The sequence below is a fragment of the Poecilia reticulata genome, chromosome 8, assembly GCF_904066995.2.
Source record: "Poecilia reticulata chromosome 8, P_reticulata-male-v2, whole genome shotgun sequence".
NCBI classification, from domain to species: domain Eukaryota; kingdom Metazoa; phylum Chordata; class Actinopteri; order Cyprinodontiformes; family Poeciliidae; genus Poecilia; species Poecilia reticulata.
The window spans coordinates 11,237,066-11,263,497 of NC_088837.1; the positions used below are offsets into that span (position 1 = coordinate 11,237,066).

General features: G+C 40.5%; 1 protein-coding gene across 1 annotated transcript; it reads left to right on the plus strand.

Annotated features, from left to right (window-relative positions):
* Nucleotides 1-1,264: 1,264 nt before the first annotated feature.
* Nucleotides 1,265-24,953, plus strand: nacc1a (nucleus accumbens associated 1, BEN and BTB (POZ) domain containing a). The gene is given in 10 exon segments (XM_081609877.1): nucleotides 1,265-1,438; nucleotides 4,649-4,805; nucleotides 7,359-7,631; nucleotides 9,613-10,243; nucleotides 10,401-10,424; nucleotides 10,427-10,516; nucleotides 10,519-10,566; nucleotides 12,184-12,289; nucleotides 12,459-12,556; nucleotides 21,410-24,953. Coding segments are annotated over 10 exon segments (1,809 nt in total). The 5' UTR covers nucleotides 1,265-1,367; the 3' UTR covers nucleotides 21,721-24,953.
* The last annotated feature ends 1,479 nt before the right edge of the window (nucleotides 24,954-26,432 follow it).

Genomic DNA, 26,432 nt, shown 5'->3' on the forward strand with positions numbered 1-26,432 from the left:
TTGTTGTGAGAATAAGTATTTCTTTGGCTGTCCTTTTTATTTAGCCAACAAATTATGGTCAATACTGTGGAATATATTTCCTCTATTAAAACAAATCTTCTTTTCTTCTTAAATCTTCTCTGCTCTTTCCATGTCGCTGTGTGAATCGGATTTGGTTTGTTTTATCATTAGTCAGGTATGCAACAGTGAAATATGTAAATTCAACCCTTTTTTGAGCAAATATAACTTGACACCATAAACTAACCAGTTTAGGGATGCAGAAATATGAACATTGGGGTCAATAACCAATATTAATAATGGTGTTGGGAGGAAAAACAAATATTGCTGTTGTAGCCAATAATCAATATTTACCAATATTATACACCATTGCCTACCCTTTCAACACCTTGAGAAAAAATAAAGAAAAAAGAAACAACCACACAGCTCCCTGCTTCAGATAAGCACTCCACAATCCTGCACTGTCTGTATATATACCACGGTCACATTCCTACACAAATACCACATGACCCCCTCATCCCAAAACACATACACAAAAGGCAACAAGATGTAAATGAGCATTGGTTATTGATTTTGGCCCAGCTTTACATATTCAAATATTTAAAAAATTGACATGAGATGAAATGTTAATGCAGATCCACAGTACGTTTTCCTAAACTACCTGGAGAGGACGCTCAAAAATACTGGATTAAATGGGAGTTTGTGACAAAAAAATGTCTGTGCAGATCCATTTATATGTGGGCCAAATATTCCTGAAGCTTACAGTGATAAGTCTTTGAGTATGTTGCAAGAATGTTTGACCTACTTTCTCCTCCAGGCTGGAGGAGTATAAAATTTAAGCCACAGTATGAGATTGACTTGTTCCTATTGCTGTTTTTTTTTTTATATATTTAATGGCATAAGGACCTAATATGATCCCTCTCATCTCCGCAGGCCCCACTATCCCTCCTTAGTGCATAAACACACACACACACACGGATACAAGCTCACATACACACACTCTCTATCACTGTCCGGGTAAACTGAGCAAACACACCCTGCTCTCAGCGTGGCGTTTAGTGTGACTTTACGTGCACGCATGTGTGTGCTTGGTGCAGCTCGCCAAACTGTAAACAAGCAGTATTGTCTAATGTCCGTGTGTGACTCAGTGTGCCTTTTGTGGGTTTGTTTGAGTTTGTGTGTGTGTGTGCGTGTGTGCGTGTGCGTGTGTGTGTGTGTGTGTGTGTGTGTGTGTGTGTGTGTGTGTGTGTGTGTGTGTGTGCATCTGTGTTTTAGTATGAGAGAGAGGGAGCTTGAGAGAGACAGAGACAAAGCAAGCATTTCTCTTTTACCCTGGATCTTGGCTGGATCCCAAATGAAGGGCTTTGGATATGATGGGGCTGCTCAGTCCAGCCCTCCTCGGTCGCAGTCGCACCAAAATTGGTTGTATACTTCTTACAGGGTGGGTATCAGTCAGTTTGTTCAATTGAAAAACAGGATTTATCCGATGCATATCTGTTTCTTCCTGTTTGCATGAGAGCAGCATGCAAACAGCATTTTTAAGCGCTAAAGAATCTGTTTGATGAAAAGCTTTGTGTATGTCTTTTTTTTTTTACTTGAAAGTGCGGTGCGGGCATTCTCAATCTTAAACATGTGAAAATTTCACATCAGCTTTAAGAACAGCCAGTGCTATATGGGCAAATCAAAGAACCGATGTTATTTGCTTTTTAAGAACAGCCAATGTTATTTGGATAAGTTAATGACTCTTTTATGATCGTAACTTTGACAGAGAGCATGCAAAGTATATACCACACCTCCCAAACGTATTCACCCGTCCTGAACCTTTCCACATTTAATCCTGGTACATCAACCTTCAGTCTTTCCAGTGATATTTTTTGTGTAGACCAGTACAAACTAAGGAACACTAAGTTTTCAGCTCTTATTTATTATTTTTTTGTTTTACAAATGAAATGTCTGAAAAGTGTCGACCTTTTTGACCCCACTCTCAAATCTCTAGCAGTGCCAATACATTTTATTCCAGTATTGTCCTCTTTCCATACTGTTACCCTGTCCTTGTTGAGCAGGACGCTGCCACCACCACGTTTCATATCTGGGATCAGTTCTGCTTTGCCCCTTACACATCATGTTTTGCATGCGAACCCAGAAGGTTTTGGTTTTATCTATCCAGAGGACACTCTTCTACATTGTTGCTGTGTTCTTTTTATTGCTTGTAGCAAATTTTAAAAGGGACTTTTATATCCTTGTTTAACAATGAGTTTGTCCTTGCCACTCTTCCATAAATGTAATTGATGACTTATGGCATTTAAGGACAAACAGATCCTTCTATCTGAGCTGTGAATCTCTGCCATTCCTCTCTAGATTTAACTCGGTCCTCTTGGTTTCTTCTCTGATTTTTGGTTTCTTTGCTCATCCATCTACTGATGGTCTTTGCTGGATTGTCCTTGTGGCGGGCTGATGTCTTTAATGTGTGGTACATGCTGGACAACTATACATACCATGAAAGGACAGCACAAACGGCCACGAACACACTTCCATACGTAAGAGCATTTTGGAGTAAGCGACTTTGCGACACAGTCGTGTTTTTGGACTGTTAATGAAGCTTGGCTACTCAGAGAGAATCCATCCTTGTACAGAAGGAACATCCAAACACTTTGGAACAAGAACCAAGGCTGAGATTTGGACCCAGACCTTATTGTCGCAAGGCAACCACACTAGAAACTGTGTTACTGTGCAGTTTATCCCCACAGTCTTCATCATTTTAGATCGGTGGGTTTGCAGTTCTGCAGTACTTTTTAAATTATCAGATGCACTGATTAAACAGATTTGTATACTTACTTGTAAAAAGAAAAAAAAAGAATATATAAGAATATTACATAAAATACCATTGAAATACATTGAGGTTTGTGTCAATAACTTGTCAATGTGAAAAGGTCCCAGGGTATGAATACATCTGCAAGTCACTGTACTTGGCATGCTAAGAATGCTGGTACAGTATCTGTAAGCAATGCATATGTGCAGAGCTGATCACATAACAGTAAACAGATATGTCTTCCTACTGTCCTCAAATATTTTCACATAGTTGCCCTTTGGTTCATTGTTATTTAACAGACCTTAATGCAGCAGTCCAAGAGAAGCTTCTAGCCAAGTGGGTGTGCAGTAGTTTCACTGTTGATTGAGGTGAACTGTAACATGCAATGTGGTTTCTGTTCAGACCACACACACTTTCACACACGGAATAAGAGAACATGACCCACTTATCTGAGGACGTGCAACTTTATAGCTTACACAAAACACAGGATGATAAAAAAGGCTTTTACCCAGCCTAGCCCTGACAATAACAGTTATTGTACAGCTGAAGTTATTTACATGAGTACTGTGATTATAGGTTATGTTGAAGTTTAAACAAATCTGCAAGACTCTGCTAAAGGTCTTCACTGGGAAACAAAAGAAGAAGTGTCTTTTGTGTGTTTTAATGGCAAAGTATATACAGAACACAGATCTACCTGGAGTGGTTGTTGCTGGACAGCTTGGGTCTCAGTCTCATCCGTCCAGCGTATTTCCAAGCAACGAGTTAGTATGCAGATAGTTTCTAACGGGTATTTTGGAGACTTTGGGATCCATTTGTCTAAGTGTATGGTTCGTGGACCTTTTTTTACCATCTTCCTCGCTGTGTGTCATGGCAGAATAAACTTGAGTTTTCATCCATTTTTCCACAGCCCCAGTTGTTGGAGGCTTTTAGGTGTTTCTTGTAGCCATTTCTTGACGTATGAAAGATCTTCTTTGCATGAATGGCATGCTCTCTTGCCTTTCCCATTTTAAAGATTACCTAAGAGAAATGGATCAAATTCTTATGTGATAAGACTGTTCCTATTTGGAGAAACAGGAAGTCATGGACTGCTAATGAAATGTTGTAGAAACTTTGGTTAGTTATAAAAAAATAAAATAAAGTAAGACCACTTAACTTTACTCAAAAACAGTTATTCTTTACCAGTAATTTTTTGCCACTTGATATGCAGTTATTACATGTTCAAAGTTTCTAATCTTTCACTTTCAGATTACTTATCTATCTGAAGGCTTAATGCACATTTGTACCTTTTTATACTTCTGGAGGATTAAGAGCTGTTCTTTTAAATATATTTTTCAGTTGGAAATTATGTGATTTTTACAGATTTTGGGTTAGATTATGTTCTTTAGCTGTTTTATTTGCACTGATGAAATCCCACAAGACATTTTTTAGTTTCTTGCGTCTCTCACATTCCTCACCTGTTTTCCTTTCTTTGAGCCTTTTGTCTTTTGTCTTTTTTTTTGTCCTTGTTACATTGCTCCTCCTCCACACATTACCCTCTGAAATGCTTCTCACACCACACAGACATCACAAGAAGAGTTTTTGTCATCGCTGTGAGTGGCTCTTTCCAAGTTATCCCACTGTGTGGCCTCGATCCTGCTCGTAGCTGTGGATAAAGCTGCAGAAACCCATGAATCAAAGTGCTACCCACTGAGCAGCTCTGCAGTTACCATGTGAATAATGTCATAGCCAGCCTAACAGCTCATTGGATTTATTAAGGTCTACTGTAGAGACAGCCTTGTCTCAAATTAAAGACTCGACCTAGTGGTAGCTTAACTTATTCTTCGCTTCTTCTTTCTTTCTCAGCAAACCCTTTGGTGGTGTGCGTAGGCGCGCCATGGCCCAGACCCTCCAGATGGCGATCCCAAACTTTGGCAACAACATTTTAGAGTGTCTGAACGAGCAGCGACTGCAAGGCCTCTACTGTGATGTCTCTGTTGTGGTCAAGGGCCATGCCTTCAAGGTACTCATCACAATTTATTCTACTGTTGTATTCTTTTTTTAGAGAAGGACTTGGTTGGGAATGAAGATGAAGGACAACATTTGCAAAGTTGGAACTGTTGTGCCTCCTTGGTACCTTTTTGGTTTGTTTTATACAGGATATGATATAAATGACAATTTTTACTGCTGAATTTCAGTTTTACTTTGTAATACCAAAGTTTTGCTAAGTGGCGGTTCTTGTGTGAATGATTTTTGGCTTATTCTATGCGTAAACCAACAGATAACAACAATAGTAATGGTGTATAGTATTGTGCTGTGTTGTGCTCCTTAACCTGTTAAGTTTAACACAACTTCTGATAAGGAATATGTGTTACATGAGCACTTCTTCCATGAGAGACAGAAACGAGTTACAATAAGGTGTAAGCTAGTGGGGTGCAAGCTAAGGATCTGAAGTGCTTGCGCGTTCAATGACATGCTAAAATCACAGCACCATATAGTGGTCTGGCATGACAACTAAAGGTGACTACAGCTGTCTTGGTGGTTCGGTCTAAACGTGGAACTTTTTCCCGATCAATGTCCAAAAATAGCAGCAGATTCCAGACAACGGTCTCGTGTTAGCGTAGCCTTAGCCCATCTCGAATATGAAAAGTGAGGAAAAAAACAGAAACCTTAAGATTGGAGCCAGGATACTATAGAATAGGCAAGGAGGCATCTGTGTTTATTTATGTAGGAGAGACAGCTTATCCCAGAACTCCAAAACAATCTACTTCTTACAGAAATATGATTTTTGCCTCCAAGGGGGGGGGGGGAGGGTGACTCCAAGTGAAGGGAGTAGAAAAACAACCTGTTTACCCTAAAACCTCAGCATGCTTTTCAGTATCTACTCTGTAAGAAACAAGAAGTCTATACCAAACAAAAACATTTAGAAAACAGAGTTTGTGAAAAAGACATATTTTGTTTTTATTAAGAAATGGCCGTTACATGATCTTTTAAAAAATTCCCCACAAAGCCCTTTACTAGATTGCCTGGAAAACTCCTTTAACAACACTGTTCTGCATTTTTATAAATGAGCAGATTAACATACAGGAAGGGGGGAAAAAACGGGAATAGAAAATAGTTTCTTAGAAGAAGAGGGAGATGTTAATTTTTCGTCATGTTTCAAATCTTATATGGACTTCTTTCCTTCTTGGAGATGGGTTACAAAAGTCTCCTCTGACCCTCGGATGACCTACGACTCCCCCACATGGATAGCCTCTCGCTCTATAGATTCACTTTTTTGGCTTCATCTTGTACCGGGAGGGACTGGAGCACATAGATAGTAGGAATTACTGACCTCTGACCCATGAGTTTCTTTATTTCTTGAGAATATTGGGCCTCATCATTGAAGCCTGGATGCACTGTGAGGACCATGTTCTTTGATTTCTCCAGTTCTTTTAATACCATTCAGCCGTGACTTCTGAAGGACAAGCTGGAGCTGTCGGGAGTGGACCATTAGCTGTCCCAGTGGAGACTGGACGCTGCCCACATTACGTGAGGACACAGGGCTTTGTCACGGACAGGCCTGTCTGCAGTACAGGGGCCCTGCGGGGAACTGGTCTGGCACCGTTCCTCTTCAGCCTCTACACTGCAGACTTCTCAATCAACTCTTTTCTGATGACCCTGCCATCGTCGGCCTCATCACAGATCAGGACGTCTCAGATTACAGACGGGGCTTTGTGGATCCTGTGGATCCTTGCCAGCTGAACCATCTCCAACACGGTGAAAACCAAGGAGCTGGTTGATTGCCGCAGGTGCAGATCCACCCCACCGAGGCCTCTGAGCATCCAAGGAACAGACATTGAGATAGTGGACTCTTATAATATCTGGGTGTTCACCGGAACAATGAACGGGACTGGAGTCTCAACATTGGTGATCTTTATAGGAAGTGTCAGAGCAGACTCTACCTGCTGAGGTAGATTTGATTTGTGTATTTTTGTTGCTTGAGTTTTTGTGACCAGGATATTTATTGTTCTGCTTGTCATATTCCAATTGTGAGCTTCAAGTGCTGCCATTGGATTCACTAGAATGTGTGCGCACTTTTGCACACAGTACAATTTCTGGGTCATATAAATCCGATTAAATGAAATATTGGTATCAAATTTGATCCCGTGGTCCGGTTTTTTTCCTTCAGTTGGTTGTCAATTGAAAAAGAAAAAAAAAAAACTATAAGACCGATTGATGGACTCTAACAAACTCAATAAATGTTTTACATCCTTGCTGTTATTGGCACAATTTTTCAGATTCTGGTAAAATAGTCGGTGTTTTTTATGCACATGTATACATAGATGTGCTGTACATTTCTGGTATTATTTTACTCAGTTGCACATTTCTCTGGATTGAAGTATGCTATTATAATTTTTGGATTTTCATCCAGTATGCCCTTACTGTACAGTCTCTTATCCTTACCTTCTGTTTTTACATTTTGACCTTAGTGTGAATTGACTTGCTTTTCACTTTGCTGCGGGGACACCTGAATTTCCCTGCTGATTGACAATAAAGGTTATTTCTATTTCTTTTTCTTCTATTCTCACCTTAGGCTCATCGAGCTGTTCTGGCGGCCAGCAGCTCTTATTTCCGGGACCTTTTCAGCAGCAGCACCAATGCTCCGGTTGCCAACAGCAACGAGACGAGCCCCACTGTTGTTGAGCTCCCTCCAGCTGTGCAGCCCCAGTGCTTCCAGCAAATTCTGGCTTTCTGTTACACAGGCCGCCTCAGCATGACAGTGGGAGACCAATTTCTTCTCATGTATACTGCGGGCTTTCTTCAGATCCAGCAGATCATGGAAAAGGGCACCGAATTCTTCCTCAAGGTAAAGGTACAAAAAAAAATGGGAAATAGATTTAATGTTTGTAAACATCAAGAAAAACAGATGGGTAGTGACGGCCAAAAATTAAGCTAAGAAACGAATCTTAAATTTAGATGTATTGTGTTAAAAATAAAGCCACCTTCGCTTCATTTTCTGTCAGAATCTACTTGTAAATATACAAGACTTACTTATAAAACTGAAAATATACTTAACTGATCCTCTGCATGTGAATCTTCCGGTTTTCTCTCATTTTTCATTTAATTATCTTGCTTTTGCTTCAAGCAGGAAATATTCAAAACTCCTCTTTAAGAAGTAGTTGTTACTTCCCTTCAATCTAACATAGCTGTCGGGCCATTTTATGATATGCAGTGGTCTTTTTTTTAAAGCAAGATTAAAAGTAATAGAAAGATGGTCCCAGGAGCCCAAAATTATTCTTAAAAAGTCATTTAAAGGCTACATTTCTTTTTAGGTTTCAGTTGCTACATTTTATAAGCCAAATTAAACCAGTCTTAATAAAGTTTTTTTTTTCAGTTTGGCAACAATAAGACCTAACAAAACTGTTTGTAAAAGAATAGTTGACAGAAGGGGAGACTTTAAAAAAAATAATAGCATGCCAAATAATCAAATAATTACATAACCATGGACATTTGAACAGGTGATACCAAAATGGAGATGCTGGCCCATAATGCATAGCTTTATCTGCCATGAGCAGCGGAGGAGGGCTAATGGTTTGTGATCTGCAGCCACAGGGCCCGAGCGAAATCTGTCCAGTAAATTGCGAGTCAGATTTAAGGTGCATCAGTCCAACAGTAAAAGTTTGGTGAACAATGAGACGCATAACAGGATAATGCTTGAATACAATCGCAAAGATAAAATTGACAACGTGATAATGAAAATGTAAGGAATCAAGGTATAACTTGTGATAAATACACAAGTCGTATCCTCAGCAAAGGATAAGGTTTTTCTTTGCTGTTTTAAGTTTAGCTTCAACAAAACATTGTTGAAGCGTTTCTGCTTTGGGGTCCTAACAAACAAACTGCATATGTTGAGGAGTCTATTCAGGTACTGGGGGAAAACAAAGGTAATTAATTATTTCTTTCTTACCATCATAGCTTTATTGGAAAAGCTGCATATGGCTACATGTGCTGACTTGAAGAAGCCACAACTTGGTTATACTTTCTTAATTACTTTATCAAAACATCTCAGTGTCATTAAGCAGCAAGCTTTATCAAATATGTCCATAGAGAGACACTATTTATATTGCAAACAGTAACATTACAACAATGATACATTTGCAGTACATTGTGCAGCCCTGTTTTAAAGTGTTAAATGAAATACCATCAGATCTTAATGGAATCGCCTATTAATGAATGCCTACACATATCTGCACATTGAATTCAATTTGTAAAGATAATCGGCAAAATTTTCCATTTGTTAAAAGTGAGAAAATTGATTTGGAGCATCGCTGAAGTGGTTTCCAGCAGTCGAATTCTCCAGTGAATTTAGGTTTTCCTTTGCTGTTTTAAGTTGAGATTTGACTTTTCTGAAACCAGCTGCGACACAATGACATGAAATGAGAAAACGTCAGACTCATATAGCGCTTTTCAGGACACTCAAAGATGCTTTACATGAAATCAGTCATTTCCATTGACACACATTCACACTCTGACGATAACAAGCTACTGGGTTGTAGCCACAGCTGCCCTGGGTGATGCAAGCTGATAAGAATAGTTTGTTAATGTTGGTGTATTTGTCTTGTACACATCTGAGCGAGTTTTGACTCAGTTTTAATAACTTGTTTTAGAATGGATAATTTTTTTTGTTACTTTTCACTATGAGTATTTAAAGAAATTACCAAAATTTTACATCTCAATGTATAAACACCTAAAGAAAGTCACACAAGACTAAACTGAAAGTCCATATCTTCACTAAAGTGACCGTGTGTCTCCAAGCATAAAACTTATATATACATGTTTTTTTCTAGGTGTCCTCCCCAAGTTGTGACTCCCAGGGTCTTCATGCCGAGGAAGCTCCAACCTCAGAGCCGCAGAGTCCCGTAACACAGACCAGTAACGGCGCACCACGTCCTGCCTCCAGCGTGACGCCGCTCCCTCTCGTTTCACGACTTAAGACTGAGCAGCCATCCAACCAGACGGAAGCCGCCACTCCTTATTCTGTGGTTTGCACTCCTGTTGCCAAGCGGCTGTGGGAGGGCGGCAGCACCCGCGACGGAGGCGGGTTGGGCTCGGGTGGAGGAGGAGGGGCCAGAAAGACGGCCCGTTATTCCCAGGAGGCGGTGCGGGGCAGTGCCATCCAGACCTCCGTAGCCCTCGGACTGGCCATGGGGATGAACGCCACCACAACCGGCCTGGCAGGCATGGCGCCCAGTGGTGGGATCGGTGGAAATGCCGGCACCAACGGGAATTCTGCAGGGGGGCTTGGAATGTCAGAGGGTGCCAGCCCCGGCACACTGAGTACCTACGCTAGTGACTCACCCATCAGCTACCATGACGATGAGGAGGAAGAAGAGGGAACGGACGAAAGTGCCGAGGAGCAGTACAGGCAGATCTGCAACATGTATACCATGTACAGTATGCTCAACATGGGAGCAGCAGGTAGTAGAACTACAGCAAACATTTAATACACATGATTGTGCTTCAAAGTACACAACCCTTTATTTTTATATTCGACTCTATTCTATAGCGCTACATCACAATCAGAAAATACGACGAGTGTGTGAACTTAATGTGGGTTTTACTGTTTCTCCAGCAGCCGGGGAGCGAGTCGAGGCCCTTCCGACCACATAGAGACCCGAGGTCGGATGCGGGGTCGAGACCTTACTTGTCTTCCTCCAGAACTTATTGCACAGATAGGAAACCGCTGCCATCCCAACTGTACGAGGAAGGAGACCCTGCTGAGAAACTAGAGTTAGTCTCAGGTATGCAAGTGCGTCCGATTATTGTGGAGCACGGCGATGAAGTCCTGGAAGGAAAATCTGTGTGGATAATTCAGCTAACACTTAGGTTTATTGACTAGGTGTTTGTGTTTTAATTACCAAACTAAAAGAGTCGATGTGCCACCAAGCACAATATAAAGTCGAGACAAATCAATCGATTACAGAGGATCATTGAAAGATATTCTACTTTGTACATGTTACAGCATCACCCAGTGTGCAAAGAGGCCAAGTGACCTGGCCTGACCTGTAGTCCAAATAAGATTTTTTTTTAACTTGGCTTGTTGTGATTAAAAATAAAATGGTCTAATATTGTTTAATTATTCAGCTTTCAGAGATTAAAGCACTGAATGCAATGCACCCCTGACCGTTCTTTATTTATTTTATTTTACTTATTTATTTAGCTTTTTGGTCATTTGAGCAGTTTTAGTAATTCACAATTCTATTTACTCTGTTTCACTGCTGTCAGATACATTTCAATGAGTTGTTATAAGGTTGCCTTTTAAGGTGAGTCCGTCACATAGCCAACATTATTTTATTAGATTTAATGAGTGAGCAGTATTTATTATTCATTCTGGTGTGTGTGTGTGTGTTTGTGCGTGTGTGTAGGTGCGTGTGTGTGTGTTTTTTTAAATATTAACTTATGTTGTGCATATAGTATATTTCAGCAGATAACGCTGGTGTTATATTGCACCAGAGGCCATGCTTCCTGGTTCAACCCCTGGCTGTTTCTCTGAAATTTCTTCAGTTATCTCCCACATTTCTGAGAGTTGCATGTGAGGTTACATGCTGCTGGAAAATGAATCAGTGCTCCATTGTTAGTGTATTTTTTGTTGTGTTTTTGACTTGATCAAATTGAATTTTCTCTCTTTTTCTTTGCAGCTTTAGAAAAACACAACACAAATATTTTTGCTTTGCTTATATTTTATGGTGGGTTTTTTTTGCTTTGTATATGAATAATTCTATACCTCGGTTGCTCTAGTCCCCACCCAGATGTTATCTTAAACTTGCAAGTAGTGATAGCGTGTTCACATTTAGAGGAAGCTCTTCTCATGATAACAGGGGGACTGGCACTTGACTATAAGACCATGTTGCACATATGTTTGTGTTAAGCACATCCTGTGATAATCTCCACATTAGATGTGGGTGTGGTTGCAAGTTTTACTTTATAGTGTCCTGTGCGTGTCTGTGTGTGTGTGTGTGTGTGTGTGTAGGTGTGTGTGTGTGTGTGTGTGTGTGTGTGTGTGTGTGTGTGTGTGTGTGTGTGTGTGTGTGTGTGTGTGTGTGTGTGTGTGTGTGTGTTGGTATGAAAGGTGAGAAAACAAAGCAGCCTGCAGAATACAAACTTGCTCTGCTGCGAAGCAGATAAGACGCAAAGAACGGCAAATAGAGCCAAATGGGTGCAACACAGCCCGACTTTGAGAACAGCAGCAGCCGCAGCAGCATCTGATATGAATCACAGTTGCCTCTAGATAAACAGTTTCTCCATGTCTGTCTGAACATAACCAGATAAACACGTCTCTATAATATCGGTGTTGAGGACATGTCTTCATTTGTTTGTGGTCGGGTGTTCAACCTTCTGGCATGTGCTTTTGTTTGCAGGAACTTCTGTGTATATTTCGAGAGCCCAGCTAATGAACTGTCATGTGAGCGCAGGGACAAGACACAAGGTGCTGCTGAGGAGGCTGCTGGCTGCCTTCTTTGACAGGTTCGTTTCGTCTGCGACGGTCTATTTCTGTAGAGTATGTAAAGACGGACGAGGCTCTGGCTTAATATGGAAATTATTGTTTCTTTTTGAGCGCAGTTTAGAGAAATAGGACAGCTATTTTAAGCATCTCTCCGTTCTGTTCACTTTGTTTTTTGTTTTGATGCATCAGGAATACTCTGGCCAACAGCTGCGGGACAGGGATCCGCTCGTCCACCAACGACCCCAGCCGCAAGCCCCTGGACAACAGAGTTCTCCATGCGGTCAAATGTGAGCAACAGCATTTTGCCTGTCTGCCTGTGCAAATAGTTAAAGCATTTGCTTGTTGTTTTTAATTAGAATAGGAATGTAAGAACAGCTACACATTTTGGCATAAGCCTTCATTTCTTATTAGTTTACAGGAGCCAGGTTTTTAAATCTTTTCTAGCAATCTTGTTTAGGGGTTTTATATAGATTTTACTAGGACAAATTGTCTTTATGACAGGTTGGTAGAATAAATCCAAATAAAATCAACATTTTGGACAGTTATGTGACATCAAGGCACTGTTTTCTTTTTTTATTATTGAACTTGGTTACCTGATCTTATTTGAACAATACCCTGTTGCCCAGAAGTGCAACAGGGCAAAGAGTGATATGTGCACATTGCTGAACATGCAGGTTTCTCCCTATTTTGTTTCACACGTACAAAGAATGAAAAAGAGAAAAAACTTACATTTATACATGAGTGTATATATAAATTGACATACAGTAATGGCAATCTATTTGTACCTTACAGTTATCATTTAGTACTAGATCTGTGTGACCACAAATCTGAAGGTTGAATTTTAGTAAAACTCTGGAGCTACAGTTCTCCACATTTACAGCTCCAAAGTATTTTTGGGACACATTACTGCCTCCTTCACTCCTTTTATGTGTGTTCATACCCACTCTGATCGGGAGAGCCGGGGTGTTGCTCATTCTCATGCTCCATGCGCCTGGTGAAGATCAGCACAAAGGTCTTGGATATGTCATCTCCTGTGCAGGACTCACTGCTGCTCGTTTATCAAGCCTTTTATGCAAGCCTTTCATAATCTCATCTTTATTTTGCACCTTGCACTTTCGACAAATTTTTAAAACTCGGAAATGCATACAAACTGTGCTATTGTGCTTCTAGGTTTAGCCACACATGGCGCAACAGTTTTGTTCAAAAGAACAGATAAACGGTATGTGCCAAAAATCATCTGTGTTGGATAATCTTAATTTTTACCGGTCATAAGTTACTCACTAACTCCATTTATTGAAGTATTTCTTAAAGCGATGTCTTAAATTATTAAATCTAGTAGTGGTGCAAATTAAGAGTCACTTCCATTGGTTTCTTTTTGTATTTCTTCAAATGTATTTAATCAGAAATAGTCAATAGAAAATAAACTACAGTTCATACAGGAACTTCTTATAGGAAAGGTTCGATAAGCATGGATTTATGGCTCCAATATGAGATTTTGGTAAATGAGACTGATTCTGTGGTATTTAAGCAATCTAGAAAGACTGCCTGAGAGGAAAATTAAAATAAATAAAAATGAAAGAAATCATTATAAAATATATCTTCTGCTGAATTTACTTGTTGGTGACCAGCGTTGTGTGCAATTTTGTTTTCTGTGGCTAATAACTTACTTTTCTGTGGCTAATAACTTACTTTTTAGCATACTGAATGACACCTGTGATGTCACCAGCATGTTTAATTACATTGATCTAATCTAGTCAGTATGGTAAATATTGCTACTAAATATGAAACTATATCAGTGACATCAGTAACACCTGATGTAACACTGGCATCAGTGTGATGTCACTGACATCACAGGTGCTGACATCAGTAGCACCTGTGATATCAGTAACACCTGTGATGTCACTGACATCAGTAGCACCTGTGACATCAGTAACACCTGTGATGTCACTGACATCAGTAGCACCTGTGATGTCACCAGCATGTTTACTTAGATTGACCTAATCCAGTCAGTATGGGAAATATTGCTAATAAATATGAAATTATGTGAAATGCTTATGTTAGGTACAAGGCTAATGTTAGCATGATGACTATCATTAGCATATTGAGTCACTAGCATGTTGATACTACTAGTGACTCAATATGCTTATGATTGCCATCATGCTAGTATTAGCCTTAAATCTAAAATAAGCATTTTACATAATTTCATATTTACTAGCAATATTTATCATACTGAATGGATTAAGTCAATGTAAATTAACATGTTGGTGACATCACAGGTGCTACTGATGTCCCTTAAACTAAGTTTATTATGTTGAATAATTTTAATTTATACACTAATGTTAGCATACTGAATTGTGTTAGTTCACTAACTCTGTGCTTGTCAACATTCTAGCGATAACCCTCAATATGCTAATGATAGCCATAATGCTAATGTTAGCATTATGGCCACCAGGCGCTCGCCAGCGTGCCCCATCTCCAGACATGGCTCTAGAGTGGGGGCCCCGGTGACCCACGCCCCAGCAAGGGAACACTAAGTCCATTGCTCTAACTCATCAGAAGGGATCTTTGGGCTGCGCTTAGTCTGGTTCCTCACCTAGGACCTGTCTGCCTGGGGTGACCCTACCAGGGGCATAAAACCCCAGACAGCATAGCTCCTGGGATCACTGGGACACTCAAACCCCTCCACCACGATAAGGTGGCAGCCAATGGAGAGGACCTAACTACCTAACTACTAAAGAACCATTTTACAACCAACTAACTACTAAAGAAGCCATTTTACAACCAACTAACTACTAAACAAGCCATTTTACAACCAACTAACTACTAAACAAGCAAGTTTAAAATGACCCAAGTACTAAAACTTTTAAAAAGACCTACAGTGGATATAAAAAGTCTACACACCAAATATAAAATTAAAAAAACGTACAATACTTTATTGCAGCACCTTTGGCTTTTATTACAGCACTCAGTCTTTTGAGTAAGAACCTTGATAGGTCTATCTGGACTACAGTATGTCCAGATAGAACAAATGTGTGGTACATTTTGATGTCGGGATATTTGCTCTCTCTTCTTTGTAAAACTGCTCCAAATCTGTTAGATTGCGTGGGCATCTCCTGTTCACAGCCCTCTTCAGATCACCCCATAGGTGTTTGATGGGATTCAGGTCTGGACTCTGGCTTGGCCATTCCACAGCCTTAATCTTATTCCGGTGAAGCCATTCTTTTGTTGATTTAGACGTGTCTTTTAGGTCGTTGTCCTGCTGAAAGATGAAGTTCTAGCAGAAGGCCGAAGGCTTTGTGCCAACACTGACTGATATTTGGAACTGTTCATAATTCCGTCCACCCTGAATAAGGGTGGTTTAAATTTAATTCCTGTAAAGCACTTTGAATTGCCTTGTTGCTGAAAATGTGCTATACATAAACTTACCTTACCCTACCTTTCCTTACCTTACTTTACCTTACCTTACCTTACCTTAAGGCTCCGGTTCCAGCTGAAGCAAAACAGCCCCAAAGCATGATGCTACCACCACCATGCTTAACTGTAAGGTATGGGGTTCTTTTGGTGAGGGGCAGTGTTTTTTTTGCCCCAAATATACCTTTTGGAATTGTGTCCAAAACGTTAAACCTTGGTTTCATCAGGCCATAGCACATTTTTCCACGTGTTTAGGAGATTTCAGATGTCTTCGCAAAATTTAGCCGGGCTTTGAAGATTTTTTTTTTGAGATATAAGGCTTCTGTCTTGCCACCCTACCCCATAGCCCAGACATATGAAGAAGACAGAGATTGTTGTCACGTACTGTAGTCCAGCCAGTACTTGCCAGAAATTCTTGCAGCTCCTTCAGTGTTGCTGTCGGTCTCTCTTCAGCCTCCCTCACCAGTTTTCTTCTTGTCTTATCAATTTTGGACGGACGTCCTGTTCTTGGTAATGTCGCGATTGTGCCATGTTTTCTCCACTTGATGATGACAATCTTCACATTGTTCCATGGCAATACTTAATGAATTGGAAATTCTTCTGTAGCCTTCACCTGACTGATATCTTTGAATAACGAGATCCATCTGATCCTGTGGCAGCTCTTTGCAGGTTGATATAAAAGTCTGTGTAGAGTTTTTATATCCACTGTAACTACTAGGCAAACAATTGTAGAATGACCTAACTACTAAGCAATTTAAAAAGACCTAACTAACTCCTAAGCAATTTAAAAACCTAACTAACTACTAAGCAAACAACTATAAAAAACACCTAACTACTAAGTAAACAACTATAAAAAACACCTAACTCCTACGTAATTTAAAAAGACCTAACTCCTAAGCAAACAATTATAAAAAACACCTAACTACTAAGCAAACAACTATAAAAAACAACTAACTACTAAGCAAACAATTATAAAAAACACCTAACTACTAAGCAAACAACTATAAAAAACACCTAACTACTAAGCAAACAACTATAAAAAACAACTAACTACTAAGCAAACAATTATAAAAAACACCTAACTACTAAGCAAACAACTATAAAAAACACCTAACTACTAAGCAAACAACTATAAAAAACAACTAACTCCTAAGCAATTTAAAAACCTAACTAACTACTAACAAACAACTATAAAAAACACCTAACTCCTACGCAATTTAAAAAGACCTAACTAACTCCTAAGCAAACAATTGTAAAATGGCCTAACTAACCACTACGAAAAAAATTTAAAATGACTCAACTGGACAAATGAACGGTTCCACAGGTGTGATCTCATCAAACCTGGGCTCTGGCTCGAAATCCTCTTTCTGAAGAGGATAAACGAAGGCCTCCCTGGGTATGATGTTATACCTTGGCTCCAGTTCAAATTCCTGAGAGTCTATGGTTGACGGGATCTCAGGATAATTTTCTAGATCTATGACGTCTGACACATTATCTGAAGGAACGTAGGCCTCCTCAGGAACCAAGGTTGCCGTAGTTCTGTTGGCCACGGTGTGAGAGGTCTCTGGGATTTCCGGTAGGTTCACTGGAGCAACCCTAGATGAATGTTTCCGAGTGAACTTTGTGAAAAAACCCTGGATCCTCCCTTTCAGACGTTTGGCATAGATGTTGGCTCAACTGGGCGGACCACGACTTTCTTCGGTTCCTTACTAGATGCATGCAGTCTGACAAAAGATCCTTAATCATCACTTTGATCTCGTCAACCATATCGCTGATCAGCTGATCAGCGTGATTTCTGTCGTCAGAGTCAGAGTCTACGTTGGAATTGACTCTATCTACCACATATTTGACAATAAGATGGTTTACATTGTCAGTGTGCTCTGTTCGGACTTCTCCTTTAACCTTGATGACCTTGGCGAAGGCCTCAGGCACCTTGTTGCCAACGATGGATTTTATGGCTTCAGCGGTGCGGCAGTCCTTTGGAAGACTAACTTGAGCGTTCGTTGTAAAAAGCTCTAGGATGTCTTCTAAAATCCTCATCAGAACGCAGGTGGTGGTGCGAGCGGGATCTCCAGTTGCCAAACGCATCCACTCCATCCAGGTTAAGTTCAAGAAAAGTGGATGAACTATAAACCTTAGGATGTTGACAGTGACGATTTGGGTCAATCCGCTATCCATAATAACTGTAGACTCAATTAATTAGAGGAAAAGCTTAAGTTTTCTGCTTTAACGCAAGATGAACTGTAACTTATCCAGGCTCTGCGACAAAGGACTGCAAAGTGAGGGTTTGAGAAGAAAGAAGTGCAGATAAAGACCCTGACGTCTATGACGTCCACGTCCATCACACGTCATAGGCACCAAACCCGTCGAATTCTATGTTCTCACGTAATAAGTCACGTTTCCTAAACTTGTGTTAAAAGCTGTGCCCGAATTCAGGGTCTTCATCCGGGTCCTTCGCAGACCGCGAATATCGAGGACCGGAAAAGAGAAGCTGTTAAATTATACAGTTCTAGCCTTGGCAAAAACGACCTATGCGCTCCTTTAAAGCTGGTTAAAAAAATAAAAAAACAGACATGTGGTAGCTTAATATTTCTTTTATTCAGATTGTTTTGCTGTAAAAATGCTCACAGGACGCTGCACGGTCGGCTGCAGAAACGGATAAGGTTGAAAACCGAATTTGTAATTTTATTGCGTAACCTTCAACGAGGAGCAAAGGATAGCAGCTGTCAAGCATAACGACTGGCAGCCATCGGTGTAACCAGGGATTTGTAGTGAACAGTTTTTATCAAGACAGAAGACTAACGTTCATATACTTTATAAGTAAGTATGATTAGAAACATATTGCTTTACGGAAAAACTATCCGGATAGCCATAAGGATAATGCTGCACCGTCATGTAGCCTAGCATGTATGGAAAAAACTGGTTAGCATCTCGTCTTTTGTACGTTTTGTTGGAGTTCGTTCATTTTTTTGTTTCTATGTTCCACCAGGTTCGTTAACCAGTTTAAGGACCCAACCAGAACCCCTGAGTGTAAATTACCTTGAGAAATAATGAGATTTGCTTGTATAAAAGCAGGCTTTAATGCAGAAAAATGATCAAATGTTACAAGCCACACATGTCATATAAATGGATCAGATACAGAGTTACATTCACCGTCCAGCATATGTATGTGTATCCTAGCTATATGGCATACCGCTCCGTCTGGCTGTCACGTTTAACCTAACTTTTTTTTCATCCTCCCCTTTTATTCCCCACTTTGCTGCAAATAAAAATAATAAAATAAAATCACAAAAATATAGTAGAAATAAAAAACAAAGTCAAAAACAAAAAAATTAGGCCGCGGCCAGAGTTAGTTTTGTTTGATTTTTCAGGTTTGAAGGAGGACATCTAGTCTCTGAGTCTGTAATAAGATGGTCAAGGACCCCGAGTGTTATAGAATGTGCTGGCTCCAAACGTGGACGTCTCGGAGAACAGTTGTTATTCGCCCCCTCCTTTGCTCCAGGAAGGAGAAGACGGTTTCCTTAGGTCAGGTTCCTGCCGGCTTGTCTGCCCAAGGGGAGATGGTCTCCCTCAGGATGATACAGATGTCGCTTGGTCTCAGTCCCCCTCCCCTCCATGCTCCAATCAATGGAGAGGGAGTACAGGTGTCTTTATGTCAGGTGTTCGTTCCACAGCTGGTTAGAACACCGCCCCTGTTTTACGTTCCGGCCAAAGGATGAAAGTTTGCCCCTCCGAGCATGGCACTGTGATGTCCTCTGTGCCAGAATTTTCTCCTTCTCCATCCGGGTCTGTTTCACCTTGCTCTAATTTCCAGAGAGCTGCATCATGCTCTCTGTTCTCTCCTCCTCTTTGGAGTATTTCAATCCAGTTGTCCTGCTGCCTCTCCATGGGCGGCTCTGCGCTTCACTGCCCTGTCACTGGTTAGTGCAGGTGGGCAGATAGTTGGAAGCTCCTCTGGGACAGAGGTTCTGGCTGCCCCTGGTCCAGATCCCCTGGCACCTCAGGTTTCTCCCCCAAATGGCCCTTGCGCTGTGTTGCGTGGACCCAGGTGTCCCTTCCTTAGACCTTTACAATGGTGTGGGTCCCCAGTAGGACCTGGTACGATCAGTGTTACCATTGGTGTTACACCAGATTTATCAATATCTTTCTTTAGAATTTTTTTTCTCCGATTACTCGATTAATCGTAAGAATAATCGATAGATTACTCGATTACTAAAATATTCTTTTACAACAGCTCTACCGTATTGCCATATTCCAGCAAAACACGTCTTCTTACCACCGTTAAGATCATCCTTAACGGCAAAACCAATAGTTGTCATGTAAATCCATTCTACCAACCTAACTTTGGATCTCTACTGCTCCTCCAGAGTTATCAGATTCTCTAATTAAGGCTTTCCTGTTAGATGGATGGCCATATTGTGCTAGATTTTAACTTTTGCCATACTTTTGCTATTTCTGGATGCTCCTTGGTCCTAATGACTCTCCTTCTCCATTAATAGCTTGAGGAAATCTGTCTTTATCCTAAAATTGTGACATCAATGTGACTTTTGAAGGAATTGCTGGTAAATAAAGAAGTGTATCACAAAGTCCAATAAATTAAATTAACATTTGTGATGAAATGCGAGGGCACCATCCATTTTGTAGCCACAATCTACTAAACTCCATCGAACAGCAAAGTCTTGAGTTGTTCTGAGAAGATGCAGAAATGTTCCATCTCATTTTACTAGCAAATGTGACTCAAAGGATTTGTCTGTGGGATTTCCCACTTTCAGCGTCACCCCAGTCTTTTAACTATGTGGTTTTAAAACGAGATAAGTTCAGTATTTTTGGAGATAAATCTTTAGGAAGGGTTTTTCTTTCTTCTTCCATGGCTAAGTGAGTGCCTGATATCTGGATCAATACATAGATAAAATAGGTCAACAAGTCTTAAAGCTCTATGTAGTCATTTTATTCCAGTTGTCGGCTGCAGAAGTGAATCATTTCAGTGTGAGTTCCAGTTATTCTCAATGACCTGGAGCACCTGAAAAGACTGACTACTAGTTTTAGTCATTGTAGTTTAATTGAGTTGTTTTCAAGAACATATGATGGGAGCAGAAACATGCTCTCAGATTAAACAGATCTGAAGTCTGCGTAGCTGCAGAACTATTTCAAGATATTATCACAAAGGAAATTGAAGAAACTACGTGCTCTGTGCGAAATATTTACTTATTTTGTATCAGTATGTTTTTCAGTGAGGGTGGGACTTGAATATTTTACTGAAGGAATTCCCAAGCATTCAACCGACAGTTTTCAATCTGACTGTTTTCTTTCATCTCTTAGGGTTTGTGGGGAAAAAGCAGCTATGAAGCTGTCCCACCTACTTGCACCTTTGCACGTTGGCGATGCGCCAAAACCGCAGGGGTGGAAAAACGAATCTGTCACATCTGTAGAAAAGTCAAGCGTCTGCCTAAGTGGGAGTGTGAAATTTTGCTTGACATTATGATAGTGACAGGTTGATAAAGTCAGACTCTTTAAAGTTTTAAGTTTTCCTTAAAAAATAAAAATGCAATTTCATTTGAGTACATTTAATCAGTTGGAAAAGCAACTCCGTATTAACAGATATAGGTTTCACATAAAATCAAGGGTACCCAAAGTATTTTCACTGGTGCTTCCCTTTGTGCAGCACTTTAATCAGGTTAAAGCGTGACAGGTGTTTCTCTAGCAGCCTAACTGCATCTTGTGTGTCTCAGTTTATTGCCAGAATTTCGCCACGAGTTTCAAAGAGAGCGAGATGAACGCCATCGCAGCGGACATGTGCACCAACGCCCGCCGCGTGGTGCGAAAGAGCTGGATCCCCAAGCTGAAGCTGCTGATGGCCGAGAGCGACGCCTACTCCTCCTTCCTCCCCGACGGAGTCAAGACGGAGGACGAAGCCCTGGGGGCGGACCAGGCCTTCGAGCCCGCCTCCCTGGAGGCCGCCAGCGGCGCCGGCATGGAGTCGGGCGGCTCCTCAGGTGAATCTCTGCCAGGCGTGGGCGGGGACGGAGGACCGTTGTTCTAAAACGCTCAGCCCCCCCGGAAAGGTTTAAGTCTGGTGACGCACGTACCAGTATTCCCCCCATCCCAGTTGTGCTTTCCTCCTCCTCACTCTTTGGCCCCTCCCTGATCTCTCTTTACATCTCTGCTGTCTGTACAACAGAGCTTTTGGGGGCGACAGCCGTCACTCCGTTATAACCAGGACGTAAAAACTCGCAACTTTTTTTCTATTTTATTTTTTATTTTTGCTTTATGACTGTAAAAGAGAGTTAGTGGAGTAAAAGGAGAATGCGTGAGGGTTTGTCCTCTGCCTCCCCTCGTCTCATACGGTGTGTAAGTGCAGCCACGGTTGCATTTAAGATACATTTCCCGAGGTGCCAGGCAGGGGGCGCTGCCAGTGCAGCCAGAGGAAGAAAGGAGAGATGTTTTGGCAAGCTGGGAGCAGAGGTGACAAAAAAAAATATATGAATGTAAGAAGTGTCGCTGGCTTTTTTTTTCCTCTATGCAAGCCTGACAACTCGTGTTCCAGCCTTGGAAATAGAACTAAATTTAATTGTATTAAAACACAATAACACTACTTATTCCTCCGTACATCTTCCTCTCAACCCACCTCATCTCAGAGTGTTTCACTGTGCCGCATATTGTAGAAATATTCTCACTTTTTCTTTGTAAACGTGCTCGCATGTTTGTGTCTGTGAACTGAAAATTAAAAATCGGGGGTTAAAGGAGGGGGAGCTTTTTACTGAGACGATTGTAAAGAGGACTGAGAGGAAACAGGTAAACAAAGATGGTTCTATTTTCAGAAGAAAAACTATATTTATACAGGCGCCCGTGCCTAAATCGGCATGAGCGGCGAGAGCGAGGGGGATTGTTTTAAAATCTCCACGTACGTAAGCTTCTGTCGAAAGAGTTGCTGTCAAATGAGAGGAAAAGTGCTATTTTTGCAGGAGTATGACAAAGGAGTCTTATGATAGGAATTTGTGTCGTTTATTTTTAGCTTTATTTTCAAATGAAAGAGATGGAATGAGCAGTTGAACTGCTAAAATTTGACACATTTCGTCTTCTGTTCGCCAGCCTGAAAGGAAATAATTTAGAAGACTTTAGTTGGATTTCACTGTCCGTTAAAACCCTTCCTTAGGTTGTGGATCTGCAGCTTTGACAAACCGCTTGCTTCACAATCCTGAAGATCACTTGCAGAAACTCAAAGGTTATATTGATCTTGAAAAACAAAACAAAGAAAAAAAAACAACCTGTTAGCTTTGTCTTTGTACAGAAATTACAAAAAAAAAAAGAGTCAGTAGTAGTTATCAGACAAAAGAATGTGCCTTTTAACTGAAAGCAGTAAGAAAAAAAAGCGAGCTATTGCTTGAAGTAAACCGATTTTAATGGTACTATCTGTGTGTGCCACGTAGTTCTTTGGTGTGGATCGTGCAGATGTGTGTCAGTATCTTATCCGTCGCACCTCTGCAACGTAGGAACTCGGAAAGGCGTTTATTTTTTTTTTTTGGAGTTTGAGATGACTTTGCACCTTCCATGAGAGACGGAGAGAGAAATGTGGGTGGTTTCTGCACCTTAATGAAAAGAACCAGTGGTTCATGTATCTTTTTGAGAAACGTGTAGCAATCAAACCCCCTGTAGGTGGAGTACGTCTTTAATTTATCCCTCCCTATGCCTGCCTGTGTTTCTTGTAGATGACCAAGGAGACTGTTGAGTTAAATCCCAAGTGTTCTTCCTGTTTTTTTTTTTTTGCACCTGATTTGTCTGATTAGAAATAAATGTCGACAACCAATGTTCTTTTTTTTTTCTTTCTTTTATTTTACTTTCGTTTTTTGTTTTTTTTTTCCCCCCAAATCTGAAAGTTTGCTTGACTGAAGCCTTTTTGAATGCATGTCAGTACAGGGGACTCACTTTTCCTGTTGCAGGTGAGCTGACTTAGAATGTGCCGTTGACCTTTTTATATTACTTTGCAGGCGATTACGGGGGGGGGAATCCGTGTTTGTTTTCAAAATGCAGTTGAATCTGAAGTGCTTTTTTGTCTTGCAGATTACAATGCATAATAAGTGAACCTCTTTTTGTCCTTGTTCTCAAAATGTAAGACTTCGATAGCTCAACTGGGGTCAGTGTAGATAATTTTCTTTTTTTTTAAATGCAGTATTGTGTAAGGGTGACAACTTCAAAAACCTCACTTTTTTGCTTTCGACTGTAAGTGCCACGTGGGCACGCCTCCCCCTCGCCCCCACTGTGTACCTCTCAACCATCTTTGAAGACTGTTGTGAGCTTCCTGTCCTTCACGCTTCAAGCTGGTGTCACGTTTCACTTCCACCGGCCTAATCGTGCGTTTCTGAGAGGCAAAGAAGAGGTTCAAGCCGTGCGGCCAGAATTAGAAGTCGTTTGTTTATTTTCGTCAAGTGCAGCAGAAAAAAGGAGCGTTTGCAGCGAGCTTGTTGCAGACCGGTTCACGCTGCATAGTGACCCACTGAGCCATTTGTGATCTTTTCTGATTCATAGTAGATTGACTAATCGCCGGTGAGTCATCCGTATTGGTGCGACTCTCCGGCCCAACCCAAGTACACAAAAATCTCCACAGCCTATCAGGTCTCTAGATTAGACTACTGATAAACGCTGGTTTAGGCTCAAGTGGAAAGAAGTATGACATGTCAGCTTTCAAAGGTCCCTTGCTCACAATGTTTTATCTCATTTACTGAGAACTGAAATCTCTTTTTTTTCTTCCTTTGTTTTTGCTTGTTGAACATTAAGAGCAAGCTGTGATTGGCGCAGTTTTTATTTTTCACAGCCCAGAACATGTAGACCTACACACTTGAATGAATAAGGTGTGGCACAGCATGAGGAGTCTTTTTGTCTCTAAGCAGTACATATATAAATACGATTCTATACATGTATAGAAACATACTGTATATTATATATAGACACACACATAAGGATCCGATTGTTTGTTGTGCACTCGCAGCATGAGGTATATATTTACCCAGAAACTAGGCGCATCCTCGCCGCCCCTGCTCTCTGCCGTCTGTAACCCTGTAGCACCAGTGGACCTCCTGTACTGCTCATCCTCCTTCTTTCTGTGTTCAAAGTGCCAATAACTTTGTGAAAGCCCTGTAACTGTGACCCAACGTTATCAAAGATAATTGCACATTAACAACTGTAAAATAAATGCAAATTATAGAAATGGAACTCAAAAAGAAACTTGTCATGAATAAAAATAAAACAAGAAACATCCTAATAAAAGATTTGTAACGATTTGTTTTGTTTTTTTGTCTGTTGCTTCTGAATCTTTATCTCATGCTCATTTCAATGCACAAACACAGAGATGCAGCTTTTTTAGCACACTTCACTGCTCTCTCTCATGGAAGCTGTCATGTGTGACCAGATTTCCATGCTATGTAAAAATGTCCAACACAGCTGTTGCTTCCTTCATTTGGTTTAAGTCTGGTTTTTCCACTTGATAAACTTGACTTTGCATAAACGGATGGGAATAAAAAGCCTCGTTAGGTGATAAATATTTTATGTTTTCATGCTGAAATAAATTCACTGCTGCAGAGTCACTAGGATTTCAAATGTTACATTTTTATATTGTTTTAATTCTCTGGAGTTTTTATTACTGTGTGTCTTTACAGATCTTGCAAAGCATTACTAATTTTGCTCTTTTGTCGTCGTTTGGTAAAGATGTAGAGTAACTCGTAAAGTAAATGTATCGGTCTCATTTGTAGCATGATCTGGAATGGAAAATAAAAATAAATAAGCAGCAACCTTTAATATTAATGTATTTTATTCAGGGTTTGAAACGTCTGCTAGGAAATAACAGACGTTTCCTGTAAAACAGATCCTACTCATGGACTTTGATTTATTTATGTTCTTCATGTGGAAAATATTGTTGATCTAAGGTAGATTATGAGACTGAACTTGTGCTACTTTTTTTATATTAAAGTATACTTTTCATTTCATTCAATGATCAAGTTCCCAGAGTTTGGAGGAAGAGTGGAAAGGCACAGAATCCAAGATGTGTAATATCCAAAAGTTTCCACAATCCATCATGACTTGGCTAAATTTGCTGCGTTGTTTTTATCGAGTCCAAAGTCAGCATAGTCGTCTTCTAGCAGTCTTCCTTCACTTGACAATCTTTATGCAGCTGCTAATTTATTTTCCAGCAGCACTTTGCACCTACCAACACTACTAGAAATACCAATACCTGGTGCAATAAGCATGTCACCATGCTTTATTGGTTGGCACAGTTGCCAATCGAAGCCCCACAGACAAGTTATGGAGTATTGCTCAGAAAAAGAGGCGAGACATCAGAAGGAATCTGGGTTGCCTTAACACAGCAACACAGCCACAGCAAGATGGACGATAAACCACGCCACACTGGGTCAGTGATTTGTGCAAAAGACGTCCAAGAGGAACGTTCACTAGGCTGACATGTCTGTATTACCTGGAGGTCTTCTGTAATATTCAAATTTTCTGAATGTTGGATTTTTGTTAGCTGTAATCCATAATCATCAAAATTAACAGAAGTAAACGTTTGAAATATGTCACCCAGTGGGCAACGAATGAGTATACGCGTTTCACTTTGTGAATTAATTGACTCAACAGATCTACTCGTATAGGAAACTGACTAACATTAGGGAGGGTGATGAAGTTACTACTGAAGCTTTGTGTTGGTCACTGATTGCTAGTATTTTAATAAGTTCACGAGTCTCAGGATTTCAGACTCTTTGTATT